Raw genomic sequence first — 22,736 nt, forward strand, 5'->3', positions numbered from 1 at the left:
AGCATTTTCTTCTTTTGCAGCTCTTCTGAAGTTGAATAAAGGTGTTGTTAGTAGGGATGCAAGGACTAGATTTTTGCTTGGAGAATTTTGTGAGTGGAATGGGTTGCCAGAGTCAGTTGTGAATGCTTTTTCTGTTAAGGGTTCAAGGAGAGGTATGGTAGATTGTGTGGATAGTTTGGGTCTCCCGCAGTGAGTCTTCTGACTCCATGGAGGCTCCTGTACAATAATAATAATAATAAATGGTACAGATACAGCATTTGACTGCATACCAGGAGTATCATACGTAATTTATATGTATTGCTGTGCCATTTATTGTCCTAGTGCCAAATTTTACAACTAACATTGGATTTTGCACAAAAGAAAAATTCCATTGCTGCACAAATCATGTTAAATATTAGATCGTTCTGCTGAGTATTTACAGCATTTCAAAATGTGAAATTTATTATAATCACTCTGTATACACTGGCATCCAAAACCTAGGGACGAACACTGTTTCTGATGATTTTGAGTAGAAAGTGGGTATGCATTCAAATTATCAAATCACACACAAAGCGGTCACATGATAGTGCTCAAAAGGATAAAAGGCAAAAGGCTGTGCTAAGCGACTTGAGTTTAAAGGATGCTCTTCTCATTAAAGTTGCAAATTTGGATGTCTTGTAATGTCTCAAAGACATCATCTAAATGATTTCATGTGGGAAAGAATTACTGGAAAGTTTGACAAAGGCCTCAGAATTACTGATATTGCCAGAGAGTTTGGAATCTCATATAGTGTTGTATCCAGGCTCTGGATAGTATTTCAAACCACTGTAATATGTTCTCAAATATCCTGAGAGATCGCTCTTGCTCTACCACAGAGCATGAAGGAAATTTTTTTTTTTATAACAGCAACACGTAATCAATGCAGGTCAGCTTACAAGTTAGCTCCATTTAAGCACAGATATGCTAATATCTTGACAAACTGTTGCAAGATGTCTGCAACAATTAAGCCTATATGCCTGAAGGCCTGTAGTCCTCATCTCTTTATCCACAGCCCATCGTAGAGCATGTTTTCTGTGGTGTTGTATCCATAAAAATTGGACAAGACAGCAATGGATTATTGCACTCATTACAAATGAGAGTCATTTTAGTCTTTCCTCCGATTCCAGACGACACTTGATCTGCAGTGAAAGTGATACTGCCTAAAATCGCAAGAATGTTCTTGAAAGAAATTGATACAGCAGTGCTTGGTTTGAGGCGTCTTTCGAAAGCCCACATTTACTGGCAGATACATTCATAAAAAGTCTGCTCACCATACATCTCAAAATTTGGCATTCTTAAATCTCTAATTAATAGGGCACATAAAGTTTGCTCTTCTCCAGAAATCTTACAACAAAAACTTTCCATCATTAAAAAGTTAATGGAATCTAATAATTACCACCCTAATCAAATCCAACAGATCATTGAATCTTATGTTCCAATACCTAAGGTTTCTTCAACAGTTCGCAGAGTTCCAATCCCCTACATTCCAGGAATCTCAGAACCTATAGGTAGAATTTTAAAAAGTACCAATTGATTCCCACTTATATTCCTATCAACAAAAGTTCTTCCTTATTGCCTTCTACAAAAGATAAACTGTCATCTCTGTCTTTGGCTGGCATTTACCAAATTCCTTGTGAATGCGATGTTTCTTATTTTGGACAAACTGGCCGTTCTGTGGAAAAAAGAATTAAAGAACATCAATATCATATTGATTACAACAAACCTCAGAAGTCTGGTCTAGCACAACACAGTATTACCACTACCCATAATATCCAGTGGGATAAAGCTATTCTCCTTCATAGATGCAGGTTCAAATATGAATGCCTCTTTAAAGAAAGTTGTGAAGCTTTTTTACACCAACCGAATTTAAATCGAAATGATTGCCTCTCTCTCTCTTGAAGATCTGGGAGACTTTTATGTAATCATTAAAAAACTAATTATATTAATTATTTATTAATTTCTTTCATTTCCTAGCTCGCAACAACATTGTATTTTAATAGGTGATCCACCGAATGTTCATTACTTATATTCTATTCCTATCTGTTTGTAACACTGAAGATGTGCTATTAGTTTAGTACAAAATATCTACCTTATTTATTAATTAAAGTTATTACTGTGGACTTACGTGTTGTTTTTAATAATTATACTATGCCACAGGTTCCTCTAAAAATAATATACAGTTGTTTGCAGATGATGCAAAGTTGAGGAGAGTTATGAGAAGTAGAGCAGATGTGGCTTTGCAACAAGATCTGCTAAAAAATAGTGTTTTTTTTTTTTTTTTTTTTTTTATTATTCATTTGATTCTTTGATTAGAGCTCAGGTATTGATCTACCAGACCTGACTGTCATAGTTTGAAATAATGTTCTTCTAGGTTAATGTTCTTTCAACTTGATCATGATAAGCTATCCATCAGGTGCAAGGAGCTCTTTAGCTTTAGCTGAAATGGGAAAAGGTTGATATTCAGGGGGAAAGATGAAGAAGCTAGTTTGGTGTGGGATTTGAAAGCTATATAAAAATTGAATGTTTTATATTCATGCTGGGTAGAGTCCTCATGTGAGTAAACTGCTGGTGGGAACTAGCTTTAGGGAATGTATGCTTCTGCATTGGGTAGTTGCGTTTTTGTAATGCTTATAAGACATGTTAGTTGCAACTTTTTTTGATATAATTTTATTTGTAAAATTAAAATTTTTGAAATGTCTTAATGATATCATAAATCTCAAATTTAATTTGAATTGATTTCAAGTTATGTGTGTATATTCACACCCATATGCATCTTGGTTTGCTTTAGAAAATATATTTTACTTAAACTACTTGCTTTCTGTACCCGCTCACTGCATTATAAACAGATGTTATTACATATATTTTCTGCAACTGAAAATTTGTTTCAAAAATTGTAATATATGTAATAATTTTGGCACAACAATAAAACTTTTCCTGGAATGCATGTAGCATAGCATAACATTTGTGAAAGGAGACATGGTTTTCATTATGATGGGTCCTTCCAGTTATCTCTAATTACACAAGTTGTTGCTAAATAAAATACATAGACTGTAAAAGTCTCTGTACTCTATTCAGCGATACAATACAAGTACTTGTTTTTCTTGCTTCCACAGCATAGTGTTTTGTTGGGGAAAAAATGTTTCCAGTTTTTTAAAAGAACAGATGTAGTGAGTAAAAATGTATCTATTCCTGAATAAAATGAATCATTCCATGAATTATAAGAAGTGATGTGCATCCATTGATCTCCAAAAAAATACTAGAATATGCAAGATAACTATTATTGATAAGATGGAGAAGTTCATTATCAAATACCTGATATGTACCCTCAAAATGTGTACAGGATATGATAGTACTACTTGAAAAACTTGCATCATTACTAACTACCTATCTATAATTTTCCTTCAAATCAATCTGTTACCTGTCAAGATCCAACATTATCAGATCTTATATTTCTCTTCTAAGGCACTTTTTACTGTATCAATCCAGTATATCTTGGTCTTCCTAAGAGTCTTTTCCCCTGCCAACCTGGCAGAGAACACTTGTTTTGCTGATCTTTCCTCGGCCATTCTATTTAAGTGACCATACCACCTGAGATTTGCTCTGCTAACACATTCCTGAATGCTAACAATGTCAAGTTCTTTCTTAATATCCTCGTATTGAATATGATATTGCCATTGATGCCATCTGTTCACACCCCTAATCTTTCTCAGGACTCACATATCTGAAGTCTCTAGTCTTTGGTCAAGTGTTTTATTTCTAACCCAGCTCTCATATTCATAAGTTAAAATTGGTTAGAACACTGTCTTGCATACAGCTAATTTAGTGTTTTGACTAATTTTTCTCTTATTCCATATAAATTTATTCAGTTGATTTCCTATTATACCAGCTTTGTTGATTCTGTTGTCTATTTCCATATTAATTTCGTCATCACTAAAAATTGTGCCTAGGTAGCTGAAACGTTTTTCTTGATCTACAGGTTCTCCATTCACAATGCAGTTTATATTTTCATTGTGTTTGCCTTGTTATTGCTGACCTTCATACCATATCTGTTACAACAATTATTCAATTTAGTCAGGGAATTTTGCAGACTTGTACAGAATAATATCATCTGCATAAAGTAAAGAGCTGAGATCTCCAATTTTGATATCAGAGAAGTGTCACTGACAAAAAGAAATAAAAAATTAAGTAAATGAAAGTAGTAGTCGCAAAAGAGTAGATAATTCAGGTGGTGAATGGAAAATATTTATGTAAGAGGATGGTCTGAAAAGTTCTCGGCCTAAGGATGAAAAAATGAATTTATAATTTCAAAATTATTTTAATTTTTCAACAAAATCTCCATTAAGACTAATACATTTATTCCAGCGATAATCCAGCTCGATTATCCTGTCCCTGTAGTGGTTCTCTGTGAGATCTGCAAAATATCCCTCTACAGCTGAAGTCACCTCTTGATTTGAAGAAAAGCACTGACCAGTGAAGAAGAATTTTAGTTTTGGGAAGAGACAGAAGTCTCTTCTGTCTCTTCCCAAAAAGGAAGGTACCATATCCCAAATAGCATATGGTCTGAAAGAAATCTCTTTCAGACCATATCCTATGGTCTGAAATGTACTCTTACTTCATAGTTGCCACCATAAGTTCAAACAGTTATTTAAAGAAGGCACCATAGTCTTACTCCACCGTCTGAACTTGAATCAAAATGACTGACTTCGCTATTGAAGATATGGAAGAGACTTATTTCTTTGCATTGTTCTGATGTTCTACTTTGTATTCAACTGTCTAATGCCACTGATGATGATCTGTAATTTTCAGGTTGAAATATATGATTATTAGATATATTATTTATTCATTTCCTTGTGTTATCGAGTTAATTTGTGAAGCCTTATGGCACAAGTATTGCTGAAACAGATATTTCACTACTGTTTTACCTGTGAATAACAACATATGTGGTGAAAAAGAAAAAAAAAACTGGTTAAAATGTGTATTGATGATGTCCTTGTGAAAAAAATTTTAATTATTATTATTATTATGTGACACATCCAGGGAGTCCAAGGACTCATCGTGGGAGGGCACACAACACTATTTCGCTAAATACATCTCATCTTCTCCACTACTACTACTTAATTCTCCAACTACGGCACCACTACCATCAATGCCATCTATCACCCATCACTAACAACAACAGTATTTTTTGTCTGTAAATTGCATGTTTTCTGAAGGCCAATTTATCTAATAAATCACTTTTATTCTTTGCTTTTTTTTCCCTATAATATTTTGGTTTACCAGAATAGTATCAAATAAACAGTGCTTTTTTTTTGTTTGATGTTTATTCATAGATTGGTGGTATTACTCCTGTTAAATATGTTGCTGTTTTATAAACTGTATTCACTAGAAGATCAGAGTATGAAAATGGGCAGTATTCCTCCAGAATGGGTTGATTTACCAATAGACAGGTATGTATTTTTATTTTTTCCAGTGGTTACAAAGTAAATTAAACTTGACAAGAAATTATATTCTTCTTTAATCCTTTATCTAAGTGTAAGCAAACATGTCCAAAACTAAGTGTGCTATGCATTATGGGATACTAAGGCAACCAATATGAAGTCAATAGCCATTATATACAAGTAGCCTAGTTGTGAAAATATGTCATGTGCAAACTGTTTACTTATACTTGAATAAAGAGTTAAACAAGAATGTAATTTCTTTTCAAGTTTAAGGCATGTTTACTAACAAAATGAAATTAAAATATCATGCATGCCGATTTTCTTTTGCCTTTAGATTTCTGATATAGATCTCTTCTCAACAGGACTTCTGTATCTTAGTTAGGAATGATGGTGGTGGTCTTTGGTTAAAAAGACTTGGGTTTGAATCCCTTGTAGAATGTAAATAATCTTTACAAGAACTTTTCGGTTGAAGTAAGTTCTAGTCTTGTACAGAAGGAAAGAATCCCTTGCAAGCAGACAAACCAACCAGTCTGTACTAACTCAGAAAGTTAGTAGCAACAAAGAAAAAAAGAAAGAGTATCAAAAGTTCCTGGCAAGGAGAATACTGAGAAACATGTAAGAGAGCTACTGTGTAAAACTAACTAAACAAATATCAGGAAGATGCCAAAATATTCTGGAGACTATTGAAAAAGCTTAGAAATAGAGGAAAAATCATGTAAAAAAGGAATTAAAGATTATAAAGATGATATGAAAACTGTATAAAGATATTCTAGACAAGGTGGCAAATGAAACACCAGTTATAGGGTGCAGTTGGGACATTTGAGTTGTAAGTCAGCTAGAATTGAAGAAGGTGCAGGAAGATGGTTTGTGGTAAGGTCATGTGTGAGACTGTTATTCATCATCTATATGGATCACATTATGAAGGAATGCAGCTTAAACCTGTTATCAATATTGGAGATGCTAATCTCAGCTCTTTACTTTATACAGATGATGTTATACTCCTAAATAAATCCAGTCCAAGTCTGCAATATTCCAGTAACTAAATTTGATATGAAATTCAGCAATAAAAAAGGCAAAAACAATAAAAATATAAAATCAAACAGTAAACAATAATAATAATAATAAAAAACAGTGACAATACAAAAACAATAAATCCTTATTGGGATCTAAATATAAATATGGGGATCAGACATATAAAAATATCTTGGGAAAATTTGGAAAAAAGAGCAAAGCTAATAATAATGGCAAATACCTGTTTGATTTCTGCTCAGGACATGGACTGGTTATTACTAACACAATGTTCCAGCATAAAAATGTGCACAAATTCAAATGGAGAGAAGAGGCAAGGAATAAGAAAAATCACATTGACTATGTTATTGTTGATAGTGATATTTTCTCCCTGGTGCAGGACATCAGAGTGTACAGAGAATTTGAAATTGGAAGTGATCACTGTTTAGTCTTGAGCAGAATAAAATTGAATTTCATATTGAAAAGAAGAAGAAGAACATGCTTTGAAGCAAATAAAAGTTGAGCAGCTCTCAGATGTGAACTGCAGACTAATACACAAGTATTATTCAAGAAAACATGAAAGAATTTGAGAACAGCAACCAAACCTTGGAGATTCAGTGGCAAGCATGATTGATTCAGCCAGAGAGGCATGTGATGAAGTTGTATGTAAGGATAGAAAAATTATAACTCCATGGTGGACACAGGAAGTTAGTGAAGGAGGGAGTGAAGGAAAAGAAGAAAGCATATCAAAAGTTCCTGCCAAATAAGTCAGCTTTTGCTCTTAGAGAATATACAGAGACAAATGTAAGAAAGCTAAACACTGTGTAAAAGTAGCTAAAAAAAAGGGCCAGATGTTCTGGTTGTTGAAGAAGCTCAGAAATGGAGGAAAGAGTGCTGTAAAAGGAATTATAGATGATAAAGGTGACATAAAAACTGAAGAAAAAGATATCTTTGAAGTATGGAGTAATTACTTCGAAAAATTGCTAAATGAAACAGGCAAATGATGACAGCACAGTAGTAAAAAACACTCAACAGGCAAGCAATCAGAAATACATATCCATACTTAAAAGTAGAAAAAGCCATCAAAAGCCTGAAATGTGGAAAGGCAGCTGGAGTGGGTGATATTCAACTGGAAATGCTCAATATGAAGGCATAAAAGTCTTACAGTGACTGCTCTGTATAGTTCAGAAGGCCTGGACAGAGGGACGAATTCCAGATGACTGGAGTAGAGCTCTCGTAGTGCCCATATATAAAAAGGGAAATGAAACTGAATGTGAAAATTACAGAGGTATTTCTCTGCTGAGTGTTCCTTGTAAGATTTACACAAGTATACTTGAGAAATGGTTGAGAAGAATTGTGGAAGGGAAGCTTGGTGAAGAACAAGCTGGATTCAGGCCAAATAGAGGCTGTCAGGATCAGATCTTCACTTTATGACAAATAGTTGAGAAATCATTGGAATATAACAAAGATCTGTATTTAAGTTTTGTGGATCTGGAAAAGCCATATAACAAGGTGCCAAGAGAAAAACTATTCAAAACACTGTAGTTGTATGGTGTCAGTGGGGCATTATATCAAGCAATACTTAGTCTTTATTTGAGTTGTAAGTCAGCAGTTAGAATTGAAGGAAGTACTGGAAGATGGTTTAATAGTAAATCTGGTGTCAGACAAGGCTGTACATTATCCCCTCTGTTATTCGTTATCTATATGGATCACATTATGAAGGAAAGCAGTATTAAACCTGATATCAACTTTGGAGATATTAATCTCAGCTCTTTGCTTTATGCGGATGACGGTATACTTCTAAATAAATCTGCTACAAGTCTGCAAGATTCTCTGACTAAATTGAATAACTGATATGGTATGAAGGCAAATTTTTGTGAAGATGGTAAATTAAATATGGAAATAGACAACAGAATCAACAAAGCTGGTATAGTAGGAAGTCAACTGAATAAATTTATATGGAATAAGAGAAAAATTAGTCAAAACACTAAATTAGCTGTATACAAGACACTGTTGAAACCAATTTTAAATTATGGATCTGAGAGCTGGGTTAGAAGTAAAGCACTTGACCAAAGACTAGAGAGCACTGATATGATAGTCCTGAGAAAGATTAGGAGCATGAACAGATGGCATATCATATTAAAAAGGAGGATATTAGGAAAGAACTTGACATTGTTAGCATCCAGGAATGTGTTAACAGAGCTAATTCTATTTAAAGAATGGGAGAGGAAAGATTAGCAAAACAAGTGTTCTCTGCCAGGTTTCAGGAAAAAGTCCCAGAGGAAGACCAAGATATAGGTGGATTGATATGGTAAAAGTGCCTTAGAAGATAGAAATATGAGGTCTGATAATATATTGGAGTCTTGACAGGTAGCAGATTGATTTGGAGGAAAATTGTAGATAGGAAGTTAGTAATTATGTAAATTTTTCATGTACTATCATATCCCCCTTGAGGGTACATGTCAGGAATTTGATGATGATGACTAACATTGAAAATGATCTGAATCCTGAATGGAGAACTTATAGAACAAGTTAAGTATTTCAGCTATTTAGGTGCAATTTTTCGGGAAGATGGCAAATTAAATATGAATATTGATAACAGAATAAAGAAAGCAAGCATGATGGGGAAACAGTTGAATAAATTTATATGGAATAAGACAGCAATTAGTCAAAACTGTAATGCTGCATATGTGTTCAAGCCAGTTTTATGGATCTGAGAGCTGGGTTAAAAATAAAATGCTTGATCAGATATGAGTGACAACAGATGTAAGAATCTGGAAAAAGTTTAGACACATGAATAGATGACATCAAAGCAGTATATTAAAAATGAGAATATCATAAAAGAACTTGACATTGGCATTCAGGGATGTATTTGTAGAGCTAATCTCACTTAAACAGAATGGGAGAGAAGAGATTAGAAAAACAAATGATTTTGCCACAATGATAGGAAAAAGATCCAAAGGAAGATGAAGATATAGGTGGATTTATATATGTGCCTTAGAAGGCTGAAATAAAGGATCTGATAATATTGTAGTCTAGAACAGATAACAGATTAATTTTGAGGAAAATTGTTGATAGAAAGTTAGTAAAGATGTAATGCATAGGTTGCCAAACTTTTTCAGGCCACTGTCCACTTTGCAAGACATAAATTTTATAACGCCCCCCCCCCCATTATAACAGTTTGAATAAAACCATATTTCAAATACTCAATACTGTACTGTTGACATTTCTTCTTATATTTAGACATAATGAAATAATAAAATTTGCAAAAATATTCACAAAATAAAAGATTTAATTTACACTTTGTATGACTCCACTTATCTATCACACTTTCGACTGATGATTGTTGGCAAAGCACACAAAAAATAATGAAACTTATTCCTAAACCACTGGTATTTATAGATTTGAAATCTAGCCCGAATCGACTTGCATACATTGACTTGTTTGCGATACCATCATACTCGTGCTTTGAACAAGTCACTGCAAGCACCCATATTTCTGTCAAAACATGCTGAATTGAGTGAATTACCTACATAATAGTTGACCGAATACTACTAGTTAAGACTCGTCTGCTGCGTGGATAGACTAAAGCCTGTATAGCACAATCAATTTTTACAATAGCAAAAAATTAATAAATTTTTTAAGTATATAAAAAATAGAAGTTAAAATATCCTCTATGACACGTTCAATTTTTTATTTTGCACACAAGTGCATTTTGTTCGTCCGACCACAACATTGTCCAAATAATTATAAATAATAATTAATAAATAAAATAATTACACAAGATATAAACAACAAACCTACAAAACATAACCACAGAAAACAGTATAATAAGTTTCGAATAATATTTGCTTTGTTTTTTCCCTCTAGTTAGCAATATAAGTTAGTACTAACTAGGCTAACTAAAATTTACGATTTTATTTCTTTCTTGCCATTATTATTTTTACTCGTAATATTAAATTATATAAAATTGGGTTTATTTTTGTACAAATCAATTAGAAAAGTGGTTTTATATATTTTATACATATTTTGAAATGAAATATATCGAATATATTTGCTACTGTAAATATAACCTATTATACACACATGTATACATGCTCTATTTTTCTCATTGACATAGAAAATTGATATCTATTTCTATCTGACATGGTAAATTTTCAAATGATTAAATAATTGAAATAGAAAATTGATAAAAAAAATTGGTCTTGTAAGATGGGCATAAGATGAATTAAAATGCAATATTTAAATTTTTAATGATTATCTAATCGCAAAATTACGAAAATAATTAATTTAAAAATATATATTATTAATTTCTTCTATAAAGAGCCACCGACCCCTAGACCGCCTGAACGCCCCCCAAATGCTTCTGATCCCACTATAGCCCCCCCCCCAGAAGGCTTCAGCACCCACTGGGGGGCAGTACCACCCACTTTGGGAACCTATGATCTAATGTTTTTGTGTAATATCCTGTCCACTCCATCATAGTGCATATCAGGAGTTTGATTATGAGAAATTTGCTTCTTGAAGTGTACATTTTCTCATTTTACAACTTGCATGAAGTTATTCTTTCAAGGAAAAACATAGCCCAGACAATTAACACATTCATGCTAGATGACATTTTGCAAGTGTTGCACATTTAGCAGTAGCTCACTTGACTTTGTATCATGTTACTTCTGCTTCAGTCAGGCACATTTTACACACTTGTCAATATACAGTATATGAGATCACCAGTTTCAAGTTTTTTTCTCTTCAGAATTTTCTGTATATTTTTCTAGAAAACACACATAATGATTTGTTGCATGCTCAACAGATATCAAACCAGAAGTTCAAGATGATTTTCTGTGTCCCACCTCATGGGAGGGTACAAAATGATACAATTTGTTTGTACAGTGCCTGGTACGAACATGTTAATTAGTTCACATTTTTTAAGTTACAGAAGTTCACTAATTGGAAATTAGTAATGAGCTATCTCAACTGTGTGCATATTTTTTTCTTTTAAATACTTTGATTTTTTTTAAATTGAAAAAATATTATTATTTATATTATTATTATTTTATAATTTTCAGTCAGACACCTCTAACACATCAAGATTTTATTAAGTTATTACGACATCAAGACACACTTCATCGTGCAGAAACTGAAAGGTGGAGAGATGCCCTTAATGAAGTTATCAAATTAATTCATTTGGTGAGTTTTTGCAAGTTATTTTATTTAAATTATTTTGTAAATTAATAATGCAAATATACATAGATTGATAATAATGTATAAGCCAGATGAATTAGCAGATTTAACTCTCGCATTCACAAACAGTTTTGCTCGTGAATGCGAGAGTTAAATTTGGTTATTTATACAGGGTGATAGTTTTTATATCACACTGTAAAGCTGTCACTTATTCCTGCGGAGGTTTCTGTGGTTAAGAAGTTCAATATAATTATTCCGGTTTTGTGACACATGTTTATTAAAGAAAACTGTTTTTAAAACTAAACAAGTACTAAAAATAACACTGACAAGTTGTGTTAGTCGTCAGACTAACATCTTCAGGGGTAAAGAGAACTAAAAGTTTAAAGCACAAACTACTAGAAATTATGAAAATTAGTTCATTTGTTGGTATTGTGAACATCTAAACAGGTCGTTAAAAAACCAGATTCGGCTTTTTAACGAACATTTATGAATCCCCTTCATGTATGAAGGGAATTAATATGATTTTCCAATGTTAAGTAGGGATGTTCAGATAACTAGTGTAGTTAATGGACATTGGAATAACAACTTTTTTGACTTTTTAAATGTCAAACAGGAGTTTGATATTCATATAATTGCTTAAGCTTATATTGATATTCATATAATTGCTTAAGCTAAAGTTGATGCTTAAGCTGCAGAAAGGGACGTTATAATCAATTACCACACTTTTTAGATGTTAGGTGCAAGTGTGATGATCAAATTTGATTTTCTTACATTACAGTGAATTTGAAAAAAATCAAATGCTAGGAAGGTCAGTCACTTATATATACAAAGTAATATACTTTGTATATATAAACCACATACAAGCGGTTGCAGAACCTACTGCAACCCTAGAATTGATTTTTTTTCCTTTTAATTGCTAGAAATTGATAGGAACTTTTTTGAGGAAGTCTCTTCCATAGATTAGAGGTAGTTGGAATGAAAGGGAAAGAAAAGAAGCAAAGGAGACATATAGCTGAAAGGGATCATTGATCATCCAGATTGCCTTCTTTATATAACATTAAACAAGGACCTCTTTAAAAATTTTTAAGGAGGTCCTTGATGCACTGCCCCAAATGTGAGAACATTATTCTAAAATTAAGCAGGTTTGAGATATGTACAAGGTCAATAACTGGGTGAGCCAAAAGTAAAATCATGAATAAAAAAGGGTGCTAAGTGTTTTTAAGGCTGAAAAAGCAATTGATCTTATTTATTTTGTGAAACTTGAGAAATCTGATCCTCCTTGGTGATTTGTATATCACTAACAGTAAGGGAAAGTGAACTTCAATCTTTTTTTATGTGAAAAAAAAAAAAAAGCAAGACTGTTTTCGGTAGCACTGAAGATGACTGAAGAATCTGTAAAATATTGCTATATCACTATTTAGTATACATGTTTGTTTGTTTTAAATTTAGCTCTGGTTTAATTGGCATTTCTAGTAGAGTCGGTATTGAATAGAAATTCTTTATATATATACATCAGGGGCGAATATTCCGGGTGTGCGGTGTTCATCCATGAAATATCAGTATCATCGATATTATATTTTTGCATTTATTCCTGTTAAATATTCCCCCAATTGTTTGCAGACTTCGCGCATTTTCAACTTTTTTAAATAACAAAACTTGTGGTGTGATCATAATTAAAAGAAACATGTGTTAACCACAGTGAAAATTATTTAATTGTAAATATTTCATCTTAAGTATCTTAGGACATCATCAGTACAGTAGTTTAAAACAATAATAGGAATAACATACAGTTAGGGCGCATGATTACAATAGAATCTCATTAAACATGCGTAACGTGTTACAGAAGTAAAAATTAAAAAAAATAATAATTATTATTTAACACAATTTTGTATTACAATTTCCCATACTTTAGGAATAGTAAGAACGTCGTTGTGGTTTAAGTTTGGTCTGTGTAGTAGGGCTTCAGAACTTTCTTTGTATAAACATTCATGTTTATATAAAGATCTATGTAAAAGTTTAGACTTTTCCCAATGTTTGAACAATGGATCCTATGGTTTGGATTTTCAATTCCGTGTTAAGAGAGGCCAGATTTCTGCAGTTTAAAAAGACGAATGTGGTCTTCATGTTCCGAGATGCGTTTCTGAACAGACCTACCTGTCTGTCTAAAGTAAGACAATTTGCATGACCATGGAATCTCATAAACGCCAGGCAACATCAAAGGTGAGAGTTTGTCCTTAGGAGAAGGTAACAAGTTGTAAATTTGGTTGATAGGTTTGTAAGTAGTGGCAAAATTGTATTTCTTCATAATTTTAGAAAGACGTACGGAGATGCCTTTGATGTAAGGTATGGGAATCCTATGGACTTTTTCCTGTCTGGTTTGATGTATGGAGGATTGATGATTTTTTGAGTTGTTTTAGGATTATATCCATTTAGGCTGGCTGTATTTTTGATTACTCCTAATTCCTGGTTTAAAGATTCTTCAGAGGAACAGAATTTGTGTGCTCTGGAAACTAGTGATTTAATAATGCCAGATTTCTGAGATGGATGATGAACGGAAGAATTGTGAATGTAGGCTTGTGAAAGACACGCGTGGCGATGGACTGTCTTCTTTTCTTTGGATGTGTAAATCCAAAACGGAGATACTATTAGATCCTACTTCTTCTCAATCTATACTTTGGATCCGACAATTTTACTATTACGATGTTCTTAACTAATTGATAAGTTGTAAGTTGATTTCTAATTCAAATATAGAGAAAATTTAAATTTAAAGACTGTGCCACTCTATATCTGAATTAGTTCAAGAACTGAAGAAAAACTAACTCACAACTATCTCTCCTTTTAGGTGTTAATATTATATATACTGGCCGAGAATATTTAACTTACTTAATTTACCCGCTTTGGTTCGAATATTTTATGAATGGTGCAGTAAAAGAGATTCAGGCAAAATACAACTTTTGATTAACAAAAACAAACGTTTAATTTTAAAATCACAAATTTTACACTTAAGATCAAATCACTAATTAAGTTATTATAAACACTTCAGCCTTTCTGATAATACTGTCATACAAACTCAGATAATGGTAAATTTGTTATTTCTAATACAGTCTTCTCACAATTCCTTAAGTTCCAAATACAATAAAATCGCAGTAACACCACTTTACAAGCAAACACTTTTAAATTTACACTTCAGCTAATCTTCGCAATAGTTACTGTTAACATAAGGAAATTCTAGGGTGAAACACACTCATATCTCTGCATAGGAATATTAATGGTTGGAATGTTCTTACCGATAATCTTTTTATCCTTCATCTACTTATACGTAAACACTTTTTAAAACTGTAAACACGGAACAGTATACGGCACTCATTAAATAAATCTTCTAAGCAATAACTGAATTATTCATCGGTCACTATACACATAAACAAACGTTCTTGCATGAAGTACTACTGATCACTCATAAATTAAGGCAACAGACAATAATTCTTAACTTGAGGTTTTATATGCACAGTTGTTCATTCCTCCTGCATTCAAATCATTCTTTAGGCACTATAATTCTAAACACAGCTAACAGTAAACTTCACCTTTACAGCCTCTACTATTCTCTAGTAACTTCATGCTTTGCTTCAAGGTTCCGTATGACCTTGAAAGGTCGGCGTTGAAATTAAATCCCAACTCAAGTATCTCTAGTCTATTTAATAGTCTCTCAGCTGTTTTTCGTAGCTATAATTATTATTCTACAACTTATTAGCTAACTGCTTCTCGACTAGTAGACTTAAATTAGCTGCTTGAGTGACTTGCCGACTCTCTAATATTGCACTCTGATTCCCGAATGCCCAATGCTCCGATTCCAACCCAATGCCAATCCTCTCTCTCTCTCTCTCTCTGTTTCCTCTCTAATCTATATTCTTTATTTTCAGTGTTCCTCCTGCCTAAATTGTTCTCGTGACTTCTTTTACTAAAACTCTTTTCAATAATTTTCAACATTCTCCTCACGTGGTGTTCCAAACTCGCGCTCGATTACTTACATACGTCTCCATAACAACAAAACAAAACATAATAAAATTGAGCTATTGCATAACGTTAAACTTCTACAAATAGGAATAAATAGAGAATATTAACATTTCAATTAATGCGTAGTTAAATTATCAAATACAAATTCTTATAATATTAACATAGTAATAATTAAAGTAGCTTAATAATATTTAAATACAGAGTCTAATACTATTATTATATCTTTGATTAATTTTCTAATTATTATTAGAACTTCAAGGAAAATTACATGAATAATAAATCTTAAGCAAGGGACTAACAAATAATATATAAACAAGTCTTGCTTAGTATATGGTAGATTATGTTAAATGTGAATGAAGAACAAAAACATACAAAATAATTTCATTCACAGTTTAACAAAGGCTTATCCTTTCATTGAAAAATTTTTCTTTTAAGAAAAATTTTTCATACAAGTTCCTTTCAATGGAGCATTTAAATTTTACATTTCTTTCTTGAGGTCTTAAATAATTCTTAGTTTGAACAGAACTTGTCTTGTTATCACAGTTTACAGTTCTATTTCTCTCTGCATCTCTTTTCGGGTTCTGGCTAATTTTAGTACAGGGAAAGACTTGTTTCCTATTCCTATAGTGAGATAGCGTTCTTTCAGAGCAGAAATCATGTTCTCTATCACTAGAATTGAGTTTTAGTTGTCTCACAACTTGGTGATTTGTTCCATGATGTAGTTTGATTACTTTGGCAAAATTAAATTCAACTGTTAATTTATTTTTAGTGGCAACTTCTGATTCAGGTTTGGGTACTACTTTTGTGACGGTTCATCAGTGATAAATTGTGTTTCAGGCTGATTGTGCACATCAGAATTAGTATCACTATGCTTCACAGTTGGTTCAGTCATAGACAGCTCTACCTTATCTGGAGCAATTTTTTTATTAGGTACACAAAACCCTTCCCTTTGTGTCCGTGTTCTATCATACATATAATTGCCAGCTCTTCTGATACTTCTTTTTCTGTTCATTAGGGATATTTCTTTTCTAAAAAAATCACAGGAGAACTGATACTTTTCCAAGAAATTTGTCCCTAGTATAATGTGGGAGCTTATGTTAGAGGTTGAGGGTATAACAAGCAAATCTTGCCAGACACTTAGTTTAAATTCAGGTGAGTAGATTCTAGCACGAACCTTTTCATATGCTATGAAGTTTGAGTCTGAAAGAGTAGTAATTCTTACAGGTTCTCTTAGTTTGGCAATGCTATTCCATAATTTGTGTTTTATACTTTGGAGATAGTCCTTTCTAATAGTTGAAGCATTACATCCTGTATCTAATAAAATATTACACTTAGAACCTAGGATTTCTCCTCTAATTCTCATCAATTGTTCATTAGATCCTTGGTGTTTCTGCATTCTATTATATCCTCTGTGGGGTATGTATCCATACTTTGAATCCCAGCTTTTGTTAGAGTAATTTCTTTTGTTAAGAAAACATTTTCTAGCAAGGTGTCCAACTTTATTTCAACTATAGCATTTGGGAGGATCTCTATGTTCTCTCTCCATCTGAGGTTGAGATACAAATGATATCTGTTGTTTAATATTTTGTAGTCCTAGTAACAACTCACTTATATTTGCCAAAATAGGTTGATTTTGCCTTTCTACTTCCAATTTAATTCTTTCATCAACCTTATCTGTTGTGGGCGTGGATAGGCTTATGTGTTCATCAGACATGTTGTAATAGGTTTCACGGTATGATAAGAACACAGATGGTTAAGAAAATAACTATTTATTAACTTAAAGCTAATATTTCGCTGGTATTATATCCAGCATCTTCAGAGCACACAACACAAAGTTTGTTACAAATGTAAGACAACCACAATCCAGTGTAACAGTGGGGGCTAGTATAAGTGATTGCAGTGTGCAACACAAGACTAAAGTCTTAATATGGCGCCATCTAGGTAAAAAAAAAAAAAAAAAAAAAAAAATCAAAGTTTTTAAATAGTAGTCAAAAAAAAATTCAAATTGAAAAAATATAAATTAAAAATATTAATTTGGTCTTAGGATGACTGTCTCCCAAATCTTTGGTAGATTTAGGTATTATCTGACATTTTGAACCCGCAGCTATGGGATATTTTGATAGAATCTCCGACTCTACAGCCAATAAAGAATTTGCTAAAGTTAAAAACTGACACCGGAAAAAATTTGAAATCCTCCAGCAACGCAATGTTACACAGCGGCCGCAATTTCATCAAGATGGCATCGTTGTGAACCTATCATTGACAACCGTATCCAAAGAGGCCACGAGTGCATTAAGTCTTGGACACAATTTTGCCATTACTCCAAAAGATGTGCCTAAAACCAAAATAATGGCTTCCATTGAACGCAGGATTTACCACTTGCCTCCAGCCATAGCCAATAATATTAGGTTAGACGTGGCCAATATCCTTATCCATTCTAAGCCTCCCAAAAATAATATCCCACATAAAGAAATAATAGCTCTAAAAGAACTACGCAATAATAACCACATTACAATAACCAAATCAGACAAAGGAAACGCCACTGTAGTAATGGATACAACAGAATATGAAAGCAAAATTCATGCACTGCTCCAAGACCAGTCTACATATCAAATCATAGATCGAGATCCCACCAACTCACAAAAGAATAAGGTGTGCAAGTTACTGAACAAAATCACTTCCTGGCCTAAAGAAATTGTTAAAAAACTCAAGCCCATGCACGTTAAAGCACCCAGAATATATGGTGCTCCTAAAATACACAAACAAGGTACACCTTTGCGTCCTATTGCAGATAGTATAAACAGTCCTACATATAAACTAGCTAAACATTAGCAAAATTACTAACCATTTACACAAACAATTCTCCCTCTTTTGTTAAAAATTCTACCCATCTAAAAAGTATTTTAGAAAACCACACCTTAAATAGTTCAGACCTAATGGTGAGTTTTGATATCACCTCATTATTCACTAATGTACCACTGATTGAAACACTTAACTTACAAAATTCACAATTTCCCCCAGATATATTTCAGCTATTTAAATTCACAGTACAGGCAGGTTATTTTACATGGAAAGGGAAAATATACAAACAATTAGATGGGACAGCTATGGGTTCACCCCTTTCTCCCCCCTTAGCCAACTTCTGCATAGAACATCTGGAAAAATTAGCTATCAACACAGCTACTCTCAAACCAAGTCTCTGGCTACGCTATGTTGACGATGTGTTTGCTATTTGGCCACATGGCCCAGACACATTGAATACATTTTTAGTGCATCTAAATAGCCAGCACCCTAAAATCCACTTTACAATGGAACTAGAAGCCAATGACTGCCTGACCTTCTTGGACACACTGATCACTCGTCTTCCAGAAGGTTCCTTATCATTTTCAGTTTATAGAAAATCCACACATACAGGGAGATACTTACACAAACAATCACACTATCACCCTTCTCAACAAAATGGTATCTTAAAAACACTAACCCATAGAGCTAGAGCAGTCTGTTCCAATGACATTGCTCTCACTGCTGAACTTTCTCACCTATGTCAAACCTTCTTAATCAATGGTTATAATCCCCACAAAATCGATAACATACTAAATGCCACCCATAAATCCCCTCTATCTACCACAGAAGACTACAACAAAACCATCACCATCCCATACATTAAAGGCACATCTGAAAAGATATCTAGGGTGCTTAACAAACACCAACTATGCACAGTATTTAAACCTTATATAAAATTAACAACTCTCATCCGTTCACCCAAGGACAAATGCACTCCTTTATCACATCCAGGTGTCTATGAAGTGCCCTGTTCTTGCCATCGAGCCTACTATGGACAGACAGGAAGAAATGTGGACATCCACCTCAGTGAACACAAAAAATATATCCGACACTTTCGCTATGGTAAGTCGGGTCTGGCAGACCATGCTTTGGATATTCCTGCACACAGAATCAATTGGAAAGAAACAAAAGTAATGCACAGAAGCTTCTACAAGTCAGAGAGGTTGTTCCTGGAATAACAGAAGCCTTAAAACATACTCCAAACCTTAACAAGTGTGGCTGTATAAATCTACCAAAGATTTAGGAGACAGTCATCCTAAGACCAAATTAATATTTTTAATTTATATTTTTTCAATTTGTATTTTTTTTTGACTACTATTTAAAAACTTTGATTTTTTTTTTTTTTTTTTTTTTTTACCTAGATGGCGCCGTATTAGGACTTTAGTCTTGTGTTGCACGCTGCAATCACTTATACTAGCCCCCACTGTTACACCGGATTGTGGTTGTCTTACATTTGTAACAAACTTTGTGTTGTGTGCTCTGAAGATGCTGGATATAATACCAGCGAAATATTAGCTTTAAGTTAATAAATAGTTATTTTCTTAACCATCTGTGTTCTTATCATACCGTGAAACCTATTACAACATATCTGTTGTGGGGTTTTGGTTTTTTTTAGACTGTAGAGTGAATGTTGCCAATTGCTTCATCACTTTATTAAGACTGTCCATAATAGGTTGATTCAATTTCTCAACTTCCTGGTGATTTAAGCTCTGTACAACTTCCATCCACTTCTTGTTGGTTTGATCTTCATTCACAGTCATATGACTAACACTAATAGGACTTGCTCCAGTATCTTTTCTTTTCTTTTCTCCTCTTCCTTATTATTCTTCCCTCCAACTTTAGGTTGGTCCAAGGGATAATTAATTTTATGCACAACATTGTCAAAGAAAAGTTGCATTGGATGAGGGACAAATGTCACCAATCATCTGCTCTTTTTCTTTGACAGCTTTCAGGCATTCTTCTAGTGTGGTGATCTTCTTTTTATAAGCTGTTTCTCTCAGTTCTGGCTTAACACCTTGACGAAATTGCTGATAAACTGCCAAATCCAAATGTGGTTTATCTGCATTGGATACATTCAGACTGTTAGAAAGAGTTATCAGCCGATTTTAGAAATCAGTAACACTCTCTTTATCTTTCTATGTGATCCTTTGTAACTTCTATAGATTAGGTCCTACACTTCGCAGTTTACAGAATTGAGATAATAAAGTTTCCTTAAATTTTGAATATTCAAATGTTTCTCTAAGTATTGGAGATGAATATAAGAATGTCTTTGCTTTACCTATTAGTTTATTTCTGAGTAATATTAATAACTGAAAGTCAGTCCAATTTGCTTTTTCTCTGAGCTTCTCAATATAGGTAAAATATGACAATATATCATCTGATTCCTCTCCTGAAAATTGAGGAAATAGCTATTGGGAATTCACCATTCTGAAGAATTCATCATCTTCCATTTTTGAGCTAGATGCAACAGCCATACTAATCTATTAACAACAACTTTAAAAAAAAATCAGGATTCTAAAATAACTTCTCTGTTTGCCTGATTCTAGTTTACAACCAATTCACTTGATTCACTTAATTTATCTTTAAATTACTCTTAAAGTTTATGGGATCACTTTTTCAAATACTATCTTAAAATTCCTCTCTAATCTATATTCTTTATTTTCAGCGTTCCTCCTTTATATATGCGTTCTTCCCGCCTAAATTGTTCTCGTGACTTCTTTTACTAAAACTCTTTTTAATAATTTTCAACATTCTCCTCACGTGGTGCTCCAAACTCGCGCTCGCTTACTTACATACGTCTCCATGACAACAAAACAAAACATAATAAAATTGAGCTATTGCATAACGTTAAACTTCTACAAATAGGAATAAATAGAGAATATTAACATTTCAATTAATGCGCAGTTAAATTATCAAATACAAATTCTTATAATATTAACATAGTAATAATTAAAATAGCTTAATAATATTTAAATACAGAGTCTAATACTATTATTATATCTTTGATTAATTTTCTAATTATTATTAGAACTTCAAGGAAAATTACATGAATAATAAATCTTAATCAAGGGACTAACAAATAATATATAAACAAGTCTTGCTTAGTATATGGTAGATTATGTTAAATGTGAATGAAGAACAAAAACATACAAAATAATTTCATTCACAGTTTAACAATACCCTGTGGAGATTCTTTTTCTAACTTAAAGTTGATGCGATGATGAAGAAGGTTAATTTTATCTAGAAACAGTTGTAATGTTTGGGATGATCCCAGACTGCAAATACGTCGTCGACATATCTTAACTAAATTTTTGGTTTGGGTTCAAAAGTGAATATTTTTTCGTCAAGGTGTTCTAGAAACAAGTTTGTTAGGTTTGGTGATAAAGGAGATCCCATTGCTGTTCCTTCTTGTTGCTTGTAAATTTGACCTTTCCAAGTGAAGTAACCTGATGCAATAACAAACTTGAACAATTCAACTATATCAGACGGAAATTTTTGAGTTAGTAATTCTATTGTTTCTTTATGGGGAATGTTTGTGAAGAGGGAGACAATGTCGAAGCTGATTAACAAGTCAGTTTTTGATAGTGAATGTCTTCAATTTTTGTGTGAAACTCAGTAGAATTTTTGAATGAAGAGACTGAGTGGCCTATGTGAGGGTGGAGAAGGTTAGATAAGAATCTTGATAACTTGCGAGTTGGACTGCTGATACAGTCTATGATGGGTCTAAGTGGAACATTAGTTTTGTGTAGCTTAGGTAAGCCATAAATTCTAGGAGGTCTTGCATGGTATGTCTTAAGTTTTTTGAGGAAGTTTCATTAAGTAGCTTATTTAATTGATGAAGATTCCTTAGATCAATGGTCGCCAAAGTGGTCGATATCGACCTCCAGGGGTCGATGGAAAAATATAAGATATCATTGTATGGGTAATATTTAATTCGGTTAACTTGGATTACCTCCATCCTGAATAACAATGCAATTAAGAGTGAATCGTAGGAACAGTGACATGAATAGGACCTGTAAGATGGAGCAAGGTCATGAAAATAGTTACGGAGGCCAATCAAGTAGGCCAAAATGACATATCGATACAAAATTAATAACGGAAAAAACTCGCGTACAAAGATTATTTAATAGTATAATTTTCGCCTGTGTGTCACAGGCATCTTCAGTACATTAAGCTCAAATTAAACAATAACTGACAATTCCAAAAAGCACCACCTAAGTAGCTGGTGTAAGATAA

At 33.1% G+C, this 22,736-nt stretch overlaps 1 protein-coding gene across 2 annotated transcripts in view; it reads left to right on the forward strand.

The window, feature by feature from the left end:
• Nucleotides 1-22,736, forward strand: part of GramD1B (GRAM domain containing 1B) — a 390,336-nt gene that overhangs the window by 340,126 nt on the left and 27,474 nt on the right. For both annotated transcript variants that reach the window (XM_090412772.1, XM_090412773.1), the window contains 2 exons: nt 5,349-5,465; nt 11,531-11,651. In XM_090412772.1, coding sequence (XP_090268898.1) covers nt 5,349-5,465; nt 11,531-11,651 — 238 coding nt within the window. The remainder of the gene's footprint in view (nt 1-5,348; nt 5,466-11,530; nt 11,652-22,736) is intronic.

The sequence above is a fragment of the Typopeltis vanoorti genome, chromosome 23 (assembly GCF_054136105.1).
Source record: "Typopeltis vanoorti isolate ZY-2024b chromosome 23, IOZ_Tvanoo_1.0, whole genome shotgun sequence".
NCBI lineage: Eukaryota > Metazoa > Arthropoda > Arachnida > Uropygi > Thelyphonidae > Typopeltis > Typopeltis vanoorti.